Genomic DNA, 21,377 nt, shown 5'->3' with positions numbered 1-21,377 from the left:
TAGATAATTTGTTATAGAATTTTATGTAAATTATTTATTTTCTTTAAATATATATATCCTTGTCTAATTAGATTTTTTTTTTATTTATTAAAAAACTCATAATAAAAGATAATTTGTGGTAGAGTTTTAGAAATATTATTTTATTTTTTATACAAATTATTTAATATTTTTTATAATAATAATTCTTGTCAAGTTATATTATATTTTATTAAAAAATTCATAATAAATACATAAATAGGTAATTTTTATTACAATATTATATAACTCTTTTAAAAAAATATTTTATTTTCTTTAAATATACCGTTGTCTAATTAGATTTCCTTCATAAAAAAACTCACAATAAATAGATAAAAATAAGTTATATGTGATAGAGTTTTAAAGAAAATAAAATAGTTAATTTGTGGTAGAGCTTTGTAGAAATTATTATATTTTCTGAAATTTGTTTATAATAAATAAATAAATAGGTAATTTGTGTTACAGTTTAATAGAAATTCTTTAAAAAACACTTTTTATATCAATTAATAAATATTTTTTTATATTAATAATTCTTGTCTAATTATATTTTCTTTTATTAAAAAAATCATAATAAATAGATAAATAGGTAATTTGTGTTAGAGTTTTATAGAAACTCTTTTCAAACCTCTTTTTATATTAATTAATAAATATTTTTTTATCTTAATAATGCTTGTCTAATTAGATTTTCTTTTATTAAAAAAACTCATAATAAATAGATAAATAGGTAATTTGTGATATAGTGTCATAGAAACTCTTTTAAAAGCTTTTTTTAGATCAATCAATAAATAATTATTTATATTAATAATACTTGTCTAATTAGATCTCCTTTTATTAAAAAACACTTAATAAATATATAAAGAGAAAATTTGAGTTAAAATTTTATAGAAACTCTTTAAATATTATATCTTTGTCTACTGTAATAGAGTTTTATTGAAAATAAAATTTGTGATTTGTGATAGAGTTTTACAAAAATTATTTTATTTTCTTTAAATATATCCTTATTTAATTAGATTTAATTTTAATAAGAAACTCATAATTAGAAAAATTATTTTATTTTATATATCAATTAATAAATATTTTTTATATTAATAATTCTAGTCTAATTAGATTTTCGTTTATTAAAAAATTCATAATAATAAATAGATAAATAGATTAACTTAAATTTTATTAGATAGATTTTAGTGTTTGATTGACATTTTTTTTTATTTTTTTTTATAAAAACTCTTTGCATATTAATTAATAATTAATTTTTTTTTATAAAAATAGATAATCAAATACTGGAACTCTTTGCACATGCAATAATACTATAAATAAAAACTTTTTGCATATCAATTAATAAATATTTTGTTATATAAATAAATAAATACTTAAACACCTTGGCACAACTTCTGTATTTTACTCAGGAAATTAGGTTTTCTTTTATTAAAAAATTCATAATAATAAATAGGTTAATTTGAATTTTATTAGGTAGATTTTAAAGTTTTATAAATATTTTTTTTCTATAAAAACTCTTTTCATATCAAAAAAAAATATTTTTTTTATATAAACAAATAAATACTAAAACTTTTTCCACATTTAATAAATATTTTTTAAATAAATAAATAAATACTGAAACTTTAGATTTACTTTTATTAAAAAATTCATAATAATAAATAGATTAATAGGTTAATTTGAAATTTATTAGGTAGATTTTAGAGTTTTATAGAGTTTTTTTTTTTCCTTTATTTATTTTTTTTATAAAAACTCTTTTCATATCAATTAATAAATATTTTTTATACAAATAAATAAATACTGAAACTCTTTGCACATTTAATATTTTATTTTCTTTAAATATATCCTTGTCTAATTTAATTTAATTTTATTAAGAAAGTCATAATAAAAGTTAATTTGTGGTAGAGTTTTAGAAAAAATATTTTATTTTATATATTAATTAATAAGTATTTTTTATATTATTAATTCTTGTCTAATTTAATTTTCTTTTATTAAAAAATTCATAATAATAAATAGATAAATAATTTAATTGAAATTTTATTAGATAGATTTTAGTGTTTGATAGAGATTGTTATTTTTTTATTTTTTTGATTTTTTATTTTTTTTATAAAAGCTCTTTTCATATCAATTAATAAATATATTTTTTACATAAATAGATACATAAATACGGAAACTCTTTGCACATTTAATAATAACTAGAAAAAGGCGCATGCGATGCACGTGGTTAATACTTAATTTGTGGTAAAGTTTTGGTAATTTGTGTTCGACTTTTATAAAAACTATTTAAATATATCCTTATCTAATGTGATAGAGTTTCATTACAAATAAAATAGATAATTTGTTATAGAATTTTATGTAAATTATTTATTTTCTTTAAATATATATATCCTTGTCTAATTAGATTTTTTTTATTTATTAAAAAACTCATAATAAAAGATAATTTGTGGTAGAGTTTTAGAAATATTATTTTATTTTTTATACCAATTATTTAATATTTTTTATAATAATAATTCTTGTCAAGTTATATTATATTTTATTAAAAAATTCATAATAAATACATAAATAGGTAATTTTTATTACAATTTTATATAACTCTTTTAAAAAAATATTTTATTTTCTTTAAATATACCGTTGTCTAATTAGATTTCCTTCATAAAAAAACTCACAATAAATAGATAAAAACAAGTTATATGTGATAGAATTTTGAAGAAAATAAAATAGATAATTTGTGGTAAAGTTTTGTAGAAATTATTATATTTTCTAGAAATCTGTTTATAATAAATAAATAAATAGGTAATTTGTGTTACAGTTTAATAAAAATTCTTTAAAAAACACTTTTTATATCAATTAATAAATATTTTTTTTATATTAATAATTCTTGTCTAATTAGATTTTCTTTTATTAAAAAAATCATAATAAATAGATAAATAGGTAATTTGTGTTAGAGTTTTATAGAAACTCTTTGCAAACCTCTTTTTATATTAATTAATAAATATTTTTTTATCTTAATAATGCTTGTCTAATTAGATTTTCTTTTATTAAAAAAACTCTTAATAAATAGATAAATAGGTAATTTGTGATATAGTGTTATAGAAACTCTTTTAAAAACTTTTTTTAGATCAATTAATAAATAATTATTTATATTAATAATACTTGTCTAATTAGATCTCCTTTTATTAAAAAACACTTAATAAATATATAAATAGAAAATTTGAGTTAAAATTATATAGAAACTCTTTAAATATTATATCTTTGTCTACTGTAATAGAGTTTTATTGAAACATAAAATTTGTGATTTGTGATAGAGTTTTACAAAAATTATTTTATTTTCTTTAAATATATCCTTATTTAATTAGATTTAATTTTATTAAGAAACTCATAATAAAAGTTAATTTGTGGCAGAGTTTTAGAAAAATTGTTTTATTTTATATATCAATTAATAAATATTTTTTATATTAATAATTCTAGTCTAATTAGATTTTCTTTTATTAAAAAATTCATAATAATAAATAGATAAATAGATTAACTTAAATTTTATTAGATAGATTTTAGTGTTTGATTGGCATTTTTTTTTTTTTATAAAAACTCTTTGCATATTAATTAATAAATATTTTTTTTTACAAAAATAGATAGTCAAATACTGAAACTCTTTGCACATGCAATAATACTATAGATAAAAACTTTTTTTATATCAATTAATAAATATTTTGTTATATAAATAAATAAATACTTAAACACCTTGGCACAATTTCTGTATTTTACTCAAAAAATTTGGTTTTCTTTTATTAAAAAATTCATAATAATAAATAGGTTAATTTGAATTTTATTAGGTAGATTTTAGAGTTTTATAAATATTTTTTTTCTATAAAAACTCTTTTCATATCAAAAAATAAATATTTTTTTTATATAAACAAATAAATACTGAAACTCTTTCCACATTAAATAAATATTTTTTAAATAAATAAATAAATACTGAAAGTTTAGATTTACTTTTATTAAAAAATTCATAATAATAAATAGATTAATAGGTTAATTTGAAATTTATTAGGTAGATTTTAGAGTTTTATAGAGTTTTTTTTTCCTTTATTTTTTTTATTTATAAAAACTCTTTTCATATCAATTAATAAAATTTTTTTATATAAATAAATAAATACTGAAACTCTTTACACATTTAATATTTTATTTTTTTTAAATATATCCTTGTCTAATTTAATTTAATTTTATTAAGAAAGTCATAATAAAAGTTAATTTGTGGTAGAGTTTTAGAAAAATTATTTTATTTTATATATCAATTAATAAGTATTTTTTATATTAATAATTCTTGTCTAATTCAATTTTCTTTTATTAAAAATTTCATAATAATAAATAGATAAATAATTTAATTGAAATTTTACTAGATAGATTTTGGAGTTTGATAGAGTTTTTTTTTTTTTTTTTTTTAATAATACTTTTCATATTAATTAATAAATATATTTTTTTATAAATAGATACTTAAATACTGAAACTCTTTGCACATTTAATAGTAGTATAGATATAATCTTTTTTTATATTAATTAATAAATTTTTTTTCATATAATTAAATAAATACTGAAACACTTTGGTAGAACTTTTGTATTTTACTCTGAAAATTAGATTTTCTTTTATTAAAAAATTGTAATTTGTAATACGTGTTAAAGTATTATAGAAAATATTTTTTAACTCTTTTTACATGAATTAATATATATTTTTATATTTGAATAATTCCTATCTAATTAGATTAGCTTTTATTAAAAAAAAAAACTCATAATAAAAGGTAATTTGTGGTAGAATTTTAGAAAAATTATTTTATTTTTTATATCAATTAATAATTCTTGTCTACTTAGATTTTCTTTTATTAAAAAACTTATAATAAATAATTAGGTAATTTGTGTTAGAGTTTAATATAAATTTTTTTAAAAACTCTTTTTATATCAATTAATAAATATTTTTTATTTTAATAATTATTGTCTAATTACATTTAGTTTCATTAAAAACTAATAATAAATAGATAAGTAGGTAATTTGTGTTAGAGTTTTTTAAAAACTCTTTTAAAACCTCTTTTTGTATCAGTTAATAAATAATTTTTTATATTAATAATTGTTGTTTAATTAGGTTACTTTTTATTAAAAAACTCATAATAAATAGATAAACAGGTATTTTGTGTTAGAGTTTTATAGAAACTCTGTTGATAGAGTTTTATGGAAAATAAAATAGGTAATTTGTAATACAGTTTTATAGAAATTATTTTATTTTCTTTAAATATATACTTGTCTAATTAGATTTAATTTTTTTAAGAAACTCATAGTAGAGTTATATAAAAATTATTTTCTTTTATATATCAATTAATAAATATTTTTTATACTAATAATTCTTGTCTAATTAGATTTATTTTATTAAAAAATTGATAATAATAAATAGATAGATAGGTTAATTTAAATTTTATTATGTAGATTTAAGTATTTTATCATATTATTTAATAAATATTTTTTTACATAAATAAATAAATACTGACACTCTTTACACATCTAATAATAGTATAGATAAAAACTCTTTTTATATCAATTAATAAATATTTTTTTATATAAATAAATAAATATCGAAATACTCAAACTCTTTGACAAAGTTTCTGTATTTTAATCTAAAATTCAACTCTTTTTATATCAATTAATAAATATATTTTTTATATAAATAAATAAATACTGAAACTCTTTAATAGAAATTCTTTATTTTACTCTGAAATTCTAGATTTCTAGAATTCTCAATTTCTGTACCCCTTCCTCCTTCCTCATGCCTCTATTTATAGGCTTCTTGGATGAATAGGATAATGACATGTGTCCTTTTCTGATAATGACATAATCATAACTGGACCGGGCCGGTTATATTGTGATAATTATCTATAAAAAATAACTAAAAATAAGAGTTTTATATAGAATATGATTGATTTTATTAGGTAATTTTTAAATTTTTATAAAATTATAATTATCCATAAAAAAACTAAAAATAAGAGTTTTATATAGAATGTGATTGGTTTTATTAGGTAAATTAGATTTCTTTTATTAAAAAACTTGTAATAAATAAATAAATAGGTAATTCGTGTTAGAGTTTAATATAAACTCTTTTAAAAACTCTTTTTATATCAATTAATAAATATTTTTTATTTTAATAATTCTTGTCTAATTATATTTACTTTTAGTAAAAAAAAAACTCAAAATAAATAGATAAATAGGTAATTTGTGTTTTAAAAACTCTTTAAAAACCTCCTTTTGTATCGGTTAATAAATAATTTTTTACATTAATAATACTTGTCTAATTAGGTTTCCTTTTATTAAAAAACTCATGATAAATTGATAAATTGGTAATTTGTGTTAGAGTTTTATACAAACTCTTTAAATATATCTTTGTTGATAGAGTTTTATTGATAATAAAATAGGTAATTTGTAATAGAGTTTTATTGAAATTATTTTATTTTCTTTAAATATATACTTATCTAATTAGTTTTAATTTTATTAAGATACTCATAATAAAAACTAATTTGTGGTAGAGTTTTATAAAAATTATTTTATTTTATATATCCATTAATAAATATTTTTTATATTAATAAATCTTGTCTAATTAGATTTTCTTTTATTAAAAATGGATAATAATAAATAGATAAATAGGTTAATTTAAATTTTATTATGTAGATTTTACTGTTTTATAGATTTTTTTTTTTTTTTTTTTTTTTTTTTTTTTTGTTTTAGTAAAAACTCTTTTCATATCATTTAATAAATATTTTTTTATATAAATAAATAATGAGACTCTTTACACATCTAATAATAATATAGATAAAAACTCTTTTTATATCAATTAATAAATATATTTTTTTTATATAAATAAATAAATACTGAAAACTCTTGACAGAGCTTTTGTATTTTACTGAAATAGTGAAACTCTTTGGTAGAGCTTCTGTATTTTACTCTAGAATTCTGAATTTCTAGAATTCTCAATTTTTGTACCCCTTCCTCCTTCCTCCATGCCTCTATTTATAGGCTTCTTGGATGAATAGGATGACATGTGTCCTTTTCGGATAATGACATAATCATAATTGGGCCGGGCCGGTTATATTGTGATAATTATCTATAAAAAATAACTAAAAATACGAGTTTTATATAAAATGTGATTGATTTTATTAGGTAATTTTTAGAGTTTTATAGAAACTATAATTATCCATAAAAAATAACTAAAAATAAGAGTTTTATATAGAATGTGATTGATTTTATTAGGTAATTTTTAAAGTTTTATAGAAACTATTTTTATATCAATTAATAAATTTTTTTTTATATAAATAAATAAATACTGAAATACTGAAACACTTTGCACATTTAATAATAGTATAGTTATATATTCGGCTCTATATGTAAATGAATAATTCTTTTTTTTTTTTTTTTTTTGCTAATATCTCAAGTATTTTATTTTTAAAATAAGATTGTTGGAATAAATTTTAGATTGCTTATTTATCTCTGGTTATGAAGGTTTATTATACAAATTTTATATTTCTAGAATCCTTATTTCATAAGCTTTCCGTGCATATATTATTTATAATTTTTAAATATATGATTTGTGACATATAAATATTTGAAGTTAGGGAAAATTAAGATTTAAATAAAATGACATTTTGGTCAAAATATAACTCTTTTATCCCATTCGGATAGTTGAGGGGGGTTCTTTGGTAAAAACTAGATAAGAGAGATTTATTGGAAAAAAAAAGGTTATAAGTCGAGGGGGAGGGGGGGAGGGTTCTTGGTAAAAAAATAGATAAGAGGGTTTCCTAGAAAATACTACAAATCGAAGGGATTTTGTGTACTTTGCCCATGCATGTATACAAGCATAACTTGAATCGATTAACACAGCAAAAAAATATTGATGAATAGACTGATCACACATCCAATATTTGATTAATAGAACAAGGAAGAGAGCACAGGAGATGCTTAATTGGATGACATTGGTTAATTGAAGACTAAGGAAGAAAGCACTAAAAGCTTTTATTATACTTCAAAATTAAAATACAATTCATCTAACTTCATTGATTTGGTCTGCGAGCCCACCAATAATTTTTAAATAATTGATACTACAACCACAAAAAATACTGACTTTTTTTTTTTTCCTTCTCATTTTCCCTCTTTGTTAGAGAACTCGATCATTTCAATTCAATTTCCTAGACTCAAGGAAGTTCTTCTTCTTGGGTTCACAAGATGCAATGTATTCAAGAAATGCAGAAAAATTCGTGTCCTTGTAACGTCTTGGATTCGCGCCATTGATGAGTTTGGACGATGGCTGAATCATGCTCTTGAAAGGAAGACTGTGCAAAGAAGCCACTGAAATGCGAGATTTCATTGAATTCACTACAACTCTGTGTAACACACTCTTGTACTTCCCATTGCTAAATATCTGATCATACATCATCAAATTAATCATCACAATCACACCAACTAGGAAAAAAGGACACATATAATTCAGGTTGAAGGTAATATACTAGCAGGTGGATAAATTTTATGCCCTCAAAATAAAGCGCAATGAAAACATATAATTCATGTAGCAGACCTCAAAATTAAGAAAAGACTACGTTGTTAATGTTGTAAATTGTGATACTTGGCATATAGTATACCTCTAGATGATCGCCTACATTGATGACAAAAGCATTAGGAATTGGTTCAACCGTGGCCCATTTTTCTTGGAACTGTATTTGCAAACCCTCAACCTCGTCTTGGAGAAGAAGTGTGAGAAACCCATAATCAGAATGGGGCGGTATGCCTAGCGTCAGGTCTGGTTCTGGGCATGGCGGGTAGCAATTGACCACCATTAGCTGACTTCCATCTTCGAATTCTTCTAAAATATTATCATCCTTGTCATCATCATGCCCTGTTTTGTTCTTGGTGGTTGTTAGCTCAAGGCTCTCTAGGATGGCCTCCATTACCATTAGAAACAAAAATTTGGTCTGATTCGCGTAGGTAACCGCCAATTCCCTGTTCGAGTATTAATTTTTTTTAGTAAAATTGCCATTCAATAATTTGTTGTTAGCATTATTAATATATACTATAATATGTTACAGGTAATTAAACTAGTTATATATATATATATATGTTGACATGCATGTTGGTAATATATATCATAACATGCTTAAGGCACGCAGCTGATGCATGTATGTGTGTGTTTTAGAAAGAGAGAGAGAGTATTAATTCAATTGTTAGGTGAGGTGTCTGACCTGAAGTGGAAGGGAGAAGAAGGCCAATGAGGAAGGACATCTGATAAGGGATGACATACTAACTTCAAAAAGTCTCTCCAACAAAAGACACCATCTTTGCTTTGGTTAAAGCTAGTCCCATATCGAACAGGCGACCCCATATCCGCAGACATGTACTTCTCTCTCTCCTCCAATGGAAGCTCAAAAAATCTTCTGCTCACTTCCATCATACTGCTTAGAACATCGTCAGCAATGTTGTGATTCACCAGCTGCATCAATCCACAAATTAAAAACCATCATCATTGAAATTTGAGTTCAAATCGTGGATTTGGTGCTCCTAAACGTAATATAAGCTTAACTTTAATTGAACTAGGACAGACCTGGAAGAATCCATAATGTTGACAAGCGTGAGCGAGGGACTTGAGAACTTGGGACCGGTTGGAGCCTTGTAATTCAGCGAAATCGATGATGGGCAAATTAAAATTAACATTAAGGTTGGGCTGATGATCAAATATTGTATTTGGTCGTTCAGAAACAGGCAAAACGTACTTGTTAGGTACTTTAGTAATGCCATGTTCACATAAATTCTTCACTCCTTTCTGGTATTGGCTTTCATCATCCTCCCTATTAGTCTCACTTGACATTACCAAACCAGCAGGAGACATCTATATATATACACACAAATGGCCTGTAACATACATACAATATATATATATATATATATTAGAGAGAGAAGCTAGGATTGGAAGAGCTAGTACCCGTGTTCTAAGAAGAAGCTAGCTAGATATTGATATACATGAAGCTAGTGAGGATTTTGATGGAGAAGGGATTGGTGTGTATTTATAAGGGATACTCAAGGAATTAATTAAGACAATGGTAGCTAACCAGTTTTCCGAAACCGGCTTCGGATTAATTAATTTGTGAAATTTCCATGTACTGTTGGTTTCCATATTAACGATGCGTTGACAATATTCAGTCAGTCATACCACAATTATATTATATAAAGTTGTGGAATTTATAAAAATGCTACATTGTCCTCTTTCCCATGTAAGTATTATGTATATTTGTATAAATGATGGGATAGTATGGCTGACTTTTGGTGATCACCTCAGCTAATGAAGTGCAATCTCTTTCTAACATTTTGTCATTACACATATAGTCTAACTATTGAACTCCCAAACAGTATTTGTATTCGAATTTCTCTCCTCTAATTTATCAAGAAAAAAATAAAAAATAATTGAATCAAAATTTTGATTAATTAACACATGAGATGAGAAATTTGATTAAGCTTAATTTTAGGTAACTTTGGTACTACTTTTTTTCTTTTTCCCCAAATAGTCAAGTAAGTATATATCTGTTGCTTTGATTTAAAAAAAAAAAAAGTAAGTAAATATCTGCTAAAAAAAATGGTAAGTATATATACTGAGTAAAACATATACAAAGGCGCGAGGTACACCAAAGCGGGCTCCATGCATTACATGAATATCCTCCTCTTTGAGCAACTACAAAAAAAAAAAAAAAAAAAGAAAAAGAAAAAGAAAAAGAAACATGTATTTTTTAAATATCAAGTGACTAGGTGTAATATGTGGGCGCTGTCGATTTATTCAAAAGATTAAATAATTGAATAATATTATATAATCACCTATTTATATTATTTTTATTTTTCATTCAAATTCTACGCGAGACAAATACTCCTTTTAACATTAGGGTTTAACAAACTACTTCTTCCCCTAAAAGTAAGATATAAAATGGGGATCACTACTGTATACCATTAAAGTTGTCACTTTCAAGTTCATCTATTCTTCACGTAATTTAAAGTAGAACACATCACTGGCAATATCAAGACCGGCACCTATCTTTGCAATACACGTGGATTTATATATATATATTCACTACATAAAAATTAAAAATAATTATTTAAAAGCGTTGAAATTTATCCTCTACACCACCCTAAACATAAAAACTAAGATTATCCGTGCATCATTGCAAGATAGCCATTGACCTAAACATTTATTCATACTTTATTGTATAATAATAATACAATATTGGTTGTATGATAATAATACAATAATTAATGGTATCTAATAAGTTAGTCTACTAAAACCTATTTAATTTGAAAACCATAAAACCTATTGATAGCAAAGCATTGTTTGTTGTTAGGCCCTCGCTTGTTGGATCTATCAGGGTAAGACTAAGCACCCTCCAACAAATAGACCAAACTTGTCCCCATGGTCTCGTGGAGTCTTTTGTGTGACAACTTTTTTTATACTACCACTTGTCAAAGCAACATTACTATTGTTAGAATCAGCATTCACTCCAACAGTGAAGTGTGTGTGTGTGTATATATATATATATATATTTTGGGCAATGAATTTTAATTTTTGTCACAAGTTTCTTTTCCGCCTATTCGACAACGCCAAACATTTTGTGATAACTTTTTATGATGACCATATTTTATTGCCAAAGTCACGAAAAAATTCTGCAACAATGTTTGCTTTCTGGGAAAAATAATTCAAATATATGTTTTTGAAATATTTTTGTTCTTCACTAAGAATGTCATAGTAAGGTGATTGTTGTATAACATAGCTTTCTTCTTTTGCCGTTATACATTATTACTAGCTATTACACAAAGAGTGAAGAGTTGACAATAAAAACAATAACATTTTTAATTCAAAACAACTAAATTAATACCATATCACCTCTCGGCGGTTGGTTTAAGAGACTGAAAAAATTGTCACTACGTAGTATATTATTTATTTTTGTTCAGCCGTTGGTAATTATGTTTTTAAAATATTCAATTACAACACGAGAGACCTAACTGTACCCTCTTCACACTTTCCTGGCTCATATATAATATACGTATATACTCTGTACTACTTATCTATATATATAATACGCACACTCTGTACTGTTGTTATTAATTAGTATATATAAGTCCTAATGGTTCGTTAGCTAGCCTTTGTTCTCTGAATGGCTGCTTTTATAATTTTATTATCAGTAATTATTGTACACAGTACTCTTGTTATCATCAAAGTGTCGTTAATTAATTAGTAATACATTAGATGTATATTTAATTATAATATTGCTGTCTTAGCACGAGTGACCTATATATATATATTTTGAAAGGTGAGTGACCTATTATATATTGTTGTGCAAAAGCAACGTCTTTTGATAAAGTTGATGATGAGCTGGTCAATAGTCCAACAGTGTTCTGCTCACGTGTTGCTTGATTTGTCCTTTGTTCTCTATTCATTGCATGGTTTAGGACCAGGTCAGCTTTGCAATATTGTATGTGTTGTACATGTAATCTACATGTATTCCTACGTATTCTTTTGGAAAAATTATATAAAAATGGATTTTGAAAAGTTTTATTATCTAAGAGATGAAGTCAAAGTCGAACACATTTTAAATTTATAGACTTTGACCAAAATCTAATATAGATATGAAAAATCACTGTTTATTTGCCCACACTATTCTTAGAGGTTGTTTGGCATGTGTTTTGTTTTGTTTTGTTTTAGACTTGCTATAGTAGCCATTTTCAAGCCCAAAACATGTTTGATTGGGTTTGTTGTGTTTTAAACAATTGCAAAACAATTTCGAAAATGGGCCCAAAATATGAAACACCATTTTGGTGTTTTTGGTTGATTCTGTACTGTTTGGGCTATATTACACTGTGGCGGAGGAAATAATTTGCTCATTCAACTGTAGCGGAGGAAACAATTTGCTCATTTAACTGTACCGGAGGAAACACATATAAAAGCCAAAATTGGTCATTTTCTAGGATTTTGGGTGCAGCTTCTCTTTGGGCGATTTTGGGCGACTCGTAAATCATCTCAGTCTCCCCAATCGCCTCCAACTCTATTGTTGTTCTCAACTCTGAACTTGCCATCTCTCTGTCTCTGCAACTGCAAACTACTGTAGTCCACAAGAATCAGAAGTTCAAAACCCATTTACTTTAGTGCATGAATCAAAAGTTCAAACCTATATCAAAACCCATATCGGCATATCACTTCAGATTGTTTAAAAAATCAAAACCCATATCTTTTAGTTTCCATCGCCTGCTGTTCCAGTTCGAGTTCGCCGTTCGCAAGTTTCCGCCGCTGGCTCGCTGTCTCTCAACTCTCAAAACCCATATCGACGTATCATTTCAGATTATTTTAATTTTTTTTTCTATGTGAAATCAAGGTCTGTAATTCTTGTTTTAATTTTTTTTTTTTTTGGCTAAATTAATTAATCTATTGAAATAAAATTTTTTTTTTTTGGCTAAATCTATTTGAAATCAAGGTCTGTAATTCTTGTTTTAATTTTTTTTTTTTTTTTGGCTAAATCAATTAGTCTATCGAAATAATTTTTTTTTTTTTTTTGGCTAAATCTATTTGAAATCAAGGTCTGTAATTCTTGTTTTAATATTTTTTTTTTTGGCTAAATCAATTAATCTATTGAAATAATTTTTTTTTGGCTAAGTCTGTTTTAATTTATAATCTTTTTTATATAATTTTTTATTTTTATTTTATGAATTTTAGTTATAAATATTTGTGAAGATAATGACTGAAACAAGATTTCCTAGCAGGATTTGCAAACAATTTGTAAACAGGATAATAAAATTGAAAATAGGTTATTGCAAAAAAAATTTAGGGCTTTTATATGAAAAAAATATTGACAATATTTGAATTATTAAAATGTGTTTTTTGACATTTCTGTAAATAACTTATAAAATTTAATGATATAAATTTATTATTTCATAAAATGTGACATTGTAACAGTTAGAGTGACAAACATGTTTTTGTTTCTTACATTTCCACAGCATAACATAGTTCCCAAATGTGCTTCTGAATTTTTTCCAAAACACTCCTACAACAAAAACACTATTTCTGTTTTAACCAAAAATAAAACGCCAAAAACAAAGCGCATGCCAAACGGACCCTTAGTATCTTTGGGTATTACTTTTGTGAGTATAACTACTATTTTTGTATATAGAGGTATCACTTTTGCACACATAGGTACCATTTTTTGTGCAAATCAAATAATCAAAATGTTCTGCACAAAAGTGGTACTTGCATACACAAGAGTGGTACTTGCATACATAAACGTGATACCTCTGTACAAAAGTGGTGCTTACCTATATAAAAGTGGTACATATGTGCACAAAAGTGGTACTTCTAATCATAAGACTACATTTGATCACAAAAGTAGTACTTATATGCACAAAAATAATACCCATATGCATAAAGGTAGTACTTACATGCACAAAAGTAATGCCCATATGCACAAAAGTAGTACTTACATGTACAAAAGTGATATTCGAAAATACTAGGCAAAAGTGCAAAGAAACCCCTGAACCATTCACTTTGTTGCAGTACCCCCCTGAACTAGAAAAGGTTGCATAAAGGACCCTGAGATTACTGGATTAACTTTTCCGGTATATGTTGATTTGAAATGACCGAAATAATCTTACTTATTACATTATATTAAAAAAAAAAAGCCTAATTATAAAATACCAATTATATCCCCACTAACTTAAGTTGCCCTAAATTCTAAATTTGTTGATTATGTTAGAGAGAGAGAAAAAAAGAGAGAAATATAGAGAGTTAGAGAAAGATGGAGGCATAGATCAAAACTTAGGGTTTTTTTTATATATAATTTAAAGGGAGATGTAGCAAACACAACTCGTGTGATTTCCTCTGCTTGTTACCGGCGATTTCAAACCTCAACACAAACACTGCAGCGAAAAAATTGGTAGAGATTTATACAAATTTATTGAGGGAGAGAGTTTAAAGAGAGAAAATATTGTTGGTTCTAAAACCGAGAGTCGATTAATTTGTGGAATTGTTACAGAAACTCCAGAGATGAAATTTCCCTAATTTTGAATGGAAACCCTAGCCCTAAACCCAATCAAACCTATCGGATCTTCCGAATGTGGCGGTTTTCGAATCATCTGGACATATCGTCACTTCTCTCTCTTCTTTTTCAGTGGCTAAGCAATCGCTATCTCTCTAGTTTTTCAAGGATATCGTCTATAATTCGTTCTGTTTAGATTTTAGGGTTTTGATTTTTAGAGAAAGAAATTAGAGAAATTGGGCAACTGTGTCTCTGAGCTCGTCAAGGATCATCAACAGTAGTAACAAATAGAGAGAGTAGAGAATTTTGATCGGAGAATCGAATTAGAGATAGCAAAGTGAATTATATATAGAGAGAGAAGAGATGGGAAGTTCGGATAAGGGAACTAGTGTTGTCGATTGAATTATATATAAATTTTGATCTGTGTCTCCATCTCTCTCTAAACTAAAAAACCCTAAATTTTGATCTATGCCTCCATCTCTCTCTAACATAATCAACGAATTCAGAATTTAGGGCAACTCAAGTTAGTGGTGTATAATTGGTATTTTACAATTAGGCTTTTATTATTATTATTATTATTATTATTATTATTATTATTTTATATAATGTAATAAGTAAGGTTATTTCGGTCATTTCAAATCAACATATGCCGGAAAAGTTGATCCGGTGAATCTCAGGGTCTTTTATGCAACCTTTTATAGTTCAGAGGTTATTTGCAACAAAGTGAATAGTTCAGATGTTTTTTGCACTTTTGCCAAAATACTAAGGATAGTTTAGGCAAATGAACAATATTTTTTCATATCCATATCAGATTTTGGTCCAAGTCCATAAATTTAAAAAAAAATTGACTTTGACTTCATTTACGGGTAATAAAACCTCCCAAAGTCCACTTATTTATAATTTTTCCTATTCTTTTAGGAAGCCCTCAAGTTTTGTACTTTTTTATTTATTTATTTATTTATTTATTTTTATGGTAGTTTCTTGTATGTCTTTAAATTTGCTTGTTGTCAACTGCACCACTCCCATTGTTAAATCATTTTGATTTGTTTTTGTCGCTCATGATTTACGTTTGTCGAAATGTTTGGGCTGCTCTTGCATAAAGAACTCAAAAAATAAATAAAAAATAGTTTTCCAGAAAATTATAAAAATAAAAAATAATAAAAAGACGGAATTAGAGTTTTTGTACAATTTTTTGATTTTTAGTTTTGTAAAAAAAATTTAATTCTCTGAAATTAGAAAATATATTGTTTTCTAAATGACAAAAACAATCTTCTACTTTGCTTTCAGTATACTTTAAAAAATCATATGGTATTTTGAAAATGATAAAAACAATAAATTAAAGATTTAATCTTAATCTTAATTTTTTATTAAATACAAATTTATTATTCTGAGTCAATTCACCTCGTTTTGAATTTAATTGCAGTGTTAAATATTCTATATGATATCAAATGAAATGAAATGGCAAAACTGCAGATATTTGATCTCCTATCAGAAATCATCTGAAATCAAACGAAATGCTGTAGAATAAGACATTCGACAGCCAATTAACTAGCAAAATGGTTTAGTTACAAAATGGTTTACTGGTGATGGGTGAAATTCACATGTACAATAATTCACCTATAGGATTATGTCACAAGTTCTCAATCTCTTGGTCTCACTCGGTTTATTACACTTTTGATGGTGGTAGCTTGTTGGTTACAAATGATATCCATATCTTATATATAGGACTCTTGTTTACTCTCTAAAGCTTTCTAAACGAATATCACGAATATCTACAAAACTTCGTACGCTTCTAATATATGTAGTATATTTTAATATATTCTATACATACATACAAATTATCCGATGTTGTAAAATCTTCCAAACTTTCCCAGCAATAATAATCTACAACCTTCGCATCAATGTGGAATACTCGTTTCTGTCATTTTTCTTCAAAACCCTTTTTGTTATTTATGTAACACATTTATTATATCTATATTTTTTTGCTTGTAAATTAATTAGATTAAAATTCATGATTTTTTTTTTTTTTTTTTTAAATGCATTATATCTACTAAAATACGAGTATATAATTGCAAATTCAGGTCCAACCCATGAGCTGACTTCATCTTGGGTGGCCCAGCCCAACTTACAACTAGGAATAATTTCAATTTCTCTGACGCTCAGATCTAGAAAGGTCATTTGGGCCTGTTAGCCATGGTCATCAATTTACAGTGAACCCAAGATTCAAAAACTTCTAATGGACATGCATTATAAAAGGAGACTTGTCCTACAACGGAGTGAGATTTTGGATAAATGAAAAAGCGATCACCCCTTTGGTATCAGAGCCAGAGCCAGATCCAGTCCTTGATCCAATGTCAAGCCAAGTGTCCGGCCCGAAGGGCGTCCAAGTCTTCACCCCGGGTAGGCAAGGTGGTCTGATCGCAATGAGGGTGTTGCGTGGATTCAGGTAGGGGAGAATGTTACAAGGCGAGAATTGTCCACATCAGATCAGGATGAGAAGTGACATGGATATAAAGGGATGGGTTTGCATCGCTACTTAACAGTTTGAGTTTTTGAATAAATAGACAAGCGTCCACTCGTTACTACATGCTTCTAGTATTCGGGTGAAAATTTCTTTCACCTCGTCTACCTACTTCTAGCAGAACATATTTGGTAAGCTCCTAAATGGAGTAGTGAATATGGTAGAAATTAAAATTAGTCTCGAGTTGGCCATGGGGTAGATTTAGTATTTAACCCAATTCGTTCTAAACTCAACTATATATATATATATATATCATTTTCATGTTAGAGTCGGTCCGATGCTATACGAATTAAAAACATTCTGATTCCTTGATGGAGCACATTATATTCCTTGATGGAGCACATTGGTGTTATAACGTGGCATAATATGTTGAAACACAAAACAATTATATTGAAAATGAATTGATGACACGCAGTGAAATTCACGCACTCGTCACGAGTGTCAAATATTTTGAAGAATTTCAGCTAGGATCACGTTTCTTCCCATAAATGCAAGAGGAGAGTTTTTCACAAAATATTATAGTAGCTGCTGGATTAGCGTATATCACCTGCGTGAGACCAGATGTGACACAGTACACGTGCAAAATGTGTTATTCTCTCTTTCCGGCACATTATTACGTGAAACATTAGGCAACACGCACATGTACAGTTCATCAATTTCTCGTTACACTAACCCCCCATTTTATTTAACCAAATTGAAGATTAATTTCTTTTTCAAAGCACTGTTATTTTAAGAACAACAACTACTATTTTAACTGTTGTTTGAGCATGTCGCCAATTAAGGGAAGCATTAACCCAATCACATTATATCTGGTTATATAATAATATAAACTAGTACCATACTACCATGTGTTAAAAACTTCAAAAACAAGAATATAAACTAAACTGGTTGACTTTTTGGAACCATTTCTATTCTGATATGGTGGGTGTTCACCAATTTTTCTGCCGTACTCCTACTATAACTTGCCATTACAAGTTTATTTTCACTTTATCTATCTTGCACCACCATATTATATTTCCATTTTATTTATTTATTATTTAATTATAATCTATGAATTAACAATCAATAACTCCTACTACTATATGCAGAGCTGATGAAACTGTTTTGATTGTCCATGTGGTCTGTCTGGTTTTATTTATTTATATATCTCTTTAAAAATTCATGTAATTTTTACAAATCACAAGAGAGTATTAATATCATTATATATATATGTGTGTGTGGAAATGCTAATATACGGTGTATAACACCAATTACTTAAGTATCAATGGGTCCTTATCCTAGGCTGTGAAATCTATATGCAATATTCTTTTTATACACCAACTTGTTCGGCTCCAATCTCTCTCTCCACATACCTATCATCTTAAATATTAAAAAAAGAAGGAAACAATAAAGAAATGGAATTTCATTGAGAAATCCAAGCTAGGTAACAATCATATAAAAGTTGATTTGCCCCGTTACGTGTATTTAACAATAAAAAGTTGTTTCCTTTTGTAAACGGCCCATGTGGGTTGGTGGGCCAATGAAAAGTATAAAACGGACTCCACAAAGACTTGCTTTTTATATTTCTTAATTAATTGCATGTACAACCTTGCAACTATCAATAACAATGTTGCATTATTATTGCCTTTTGTTTCTTTAATTTTGATTTGGACCCCACCCCACCCTATAACAAAAGAGAATTAAACCTTTATCACCCTTTTGTTCATCCCTATCCCATAGGGTGACCTACGAATACAATTGTTTTGGGACAGTAACCCCCCCAAAAGAAGGGTTAATATTTGTGCAACAAATAATTAACAATGAGTTGTGTATATATATATTTATATATATATATATATATATATATATGATTAAAATAATTAGGAGGCAAAGGGTGCTCTATGTGGAATGCCCTTTCTTCTCCTTGCAGTAGAAGGAGGTGGAGGTGGCGTGGGCGGGTACATGTCTTGTTGTGAGCCTTCACGCAATTCTTCATCCTCTCTTGATGATGATGATGATATCACTCTTCTTGACATCCCCCCTTCACCTCCCATTAATGTAAATCTTGCATCCCCATTTCTCTTTATTCCTACAAGCTAACTCATTTTATTAAAAAAAAAAAAAAAAAAAAAAAAAAAAAAAAAAAAACCATTTTAGTAAATTTTAAAAAAAAAATGGCAAATAATTATTAACATAAACATATGATGGTGATGATGATAATGATGGCTATTGGACGGGTTAATTATGTGATAATAGTGATGGTGAATAAAACCCATTCTATATATATATATATATATATATATATATATATGAATGTGGATCAATATACATGATAATGGGTTGTGACCATTTGATGATGATGAGAATTATTGTGGATGATAATGACGAGGATGGTGACGGTTTTATGAGTCTTATGCCTTTATGACCACATTATGTATGATGATTTGTGATGATCAATGTATGTATGTATGTATGAAGATACATGGAAGAGAAATGCTAACCTTACAGCCCAAAGAACAGAAACGAAAAGGGTCCAAGAGGCTCCTCCCACAGATTTCACAAATGTGAGAAACTCCTTTCCCTGTCTTTGGTTGAGGCCTCTCATTCAGAAACAAAACCCTTGCACTGTTTATCACATACGTTTGTACTCCACTTATATCCAAAACCTTCTCAATCTCTGACACCCTCACCACATCATGATATGAAGATCTCCTTATCTGATCCAGGAATTAAACAAAAAAATCAATTACACCAAAATCGATCATATATATAATGTGAGTGATATAATACACCAAAATCATTGTATATATATGTACCCACCTGTATCACTTGATGCTCCTTGTGTTTTGATGATCTGCAATAAAAGCAAAATGAATTTTCATTGCAATTTAAGCAGTACATGTTGCACTCACTCCTGGCGGCGTCACCGTGTGTCCGGCAAATGGAGAAGAAGGCTGTGTTTAGCAATCGTTCTAGCCATGGAGGTACCAGCATTGTGTCCTGTAATTAGATACACACAATTAGATACACATAATCGATACACAGATATATATATATATATATATATATATCTTAACACAACATTACCAATAATACTGTATATATATATATAGGACTCACTGTATATATAGATAATCAACATTACCATTGTCGGATTTGGATTTGGATTTGGATTGGTGAAATGGTTATCGAAACAATGTGTGTATTGGTTAGGCAAGTGTTAGATTCTGCTAATGATAATGGAGAATTTGCAGGGAAAATTACAGATGAAAATGCTAGAGAGAGAGAGGGAAAATGCTAGAGAGAGAGACTAAACAACCTGCAACTTAGAATTCAACAACACAACAACGCCTAGACTAGATTAGAGGACAAGGCTACTAAACAAAATTTTGCTAAGACAACCCATGAACGGTTGAGATCAACGGTGGTGGCTGAGGTTTATTATCAGCCATCCGATTGGTGTGGAGAGAGAGGAAGGGTTTGGCGCTTACGCTACTTTGGTGTTTTGGATCTTCTTTGCGTCTCTACGTTGGCACATAGGTCGGCCACTATGCTACGCCTCTTATAAATAGACCTTTGATCTTCTGCCACGTGTACATCACGACACTTGGCGACATCGCAGATGGACCGATGGGTCCCACAATATTGTTGATGACGTATTTGAAGCCCGGAAAAAGGTAAAAGCTTTTCTATTAGCAGATAAACCCTTCAAGTTTTGCAAAATATTACAATGTTTTAACTTATGTAGTGATGTGATGCCCACAGTTAACTCAATTTTTAGTTTTTATATTTTCT

The 21,377-nt window shown here is 26.8% G+C and overlaps 2 protein-coding genes across 2 annotated transcripts; both read right to left on the bottom strand.

The window, feature by feature from the left end:
• Positions 1-8,205: 8,205 nt before the first annotated feature.
• On the bottom strand, positions 8,206-9,909 carry LOC132285195 (probable 2-oxoglutarate-dependent dioxygenase SLC1). Its single transcript, XM_059787368.1, has 4 exons — positions 9,625-9,909; positions 9,266-9,513; positions 8,669-9,026; positions 8,206-8,451 (listed from the first exon to the last, which is right to left on the bottom strand). The coding sequence occupies exons 1-4, from the start codon at positions 9,907-9,909 to the stop codon at positions 8,206-8,208; spliced, it is 1,137 nt and encodes a 378-aa protein (XP_059643351.1).
• A 9,137-nt stretch (positions 9,910-19,046) lies between these two features.
• LOC132293359 (protein RGF1 INDUCIBLE TRANSCRIPTION FACTOR 1-like) lies at positions 19,047-21,105 on the bottom strand. The gene is made up of 4 exons (XM_059790807.1): positions 20,728-21,105; positions 20,403-20,582; positions 20,084-20,299; positions 19,047-19,678 (listed from the first exon to the last, which is right to left on the bottom strand). Exons 1-4 carry the CDS (start codon positions 20,728-20,730, stop codon positions 19,463-19,465), a joined length of 615 nt encoding a protein of 204 aa, XP_059646790.1. The 5' UTR covers positions 20,731-21,105; the 3' UTR covers positions 19,047-19,462.
• Between the last annotated feature and the right edge of the window lie 272 nt (positions 21,106-21,377).

This window comes from Cornus florida, unplaced genomic scaffold (genome assembly GCF_030987335.1).
Source record: "Cornus florida cultivar Cherokee Brave unplaced genomic scaffold, ASM3098733v1 CherokeeBrave_3.0.0_Hap2_Chr02, whole genome shotgun sequence".
Lineage (NCBI taxonomy): Eukaryota > Viridiplantae > Streptophyta > Magnoliopsida > Cornales > Cornaceae > Cornus > Cornus florida.
The sequence above is the reverse complement of the archived record's forward strand: the minus strand, read 5'-3'. Positions and strand labels throughout refer to the sequence as shown.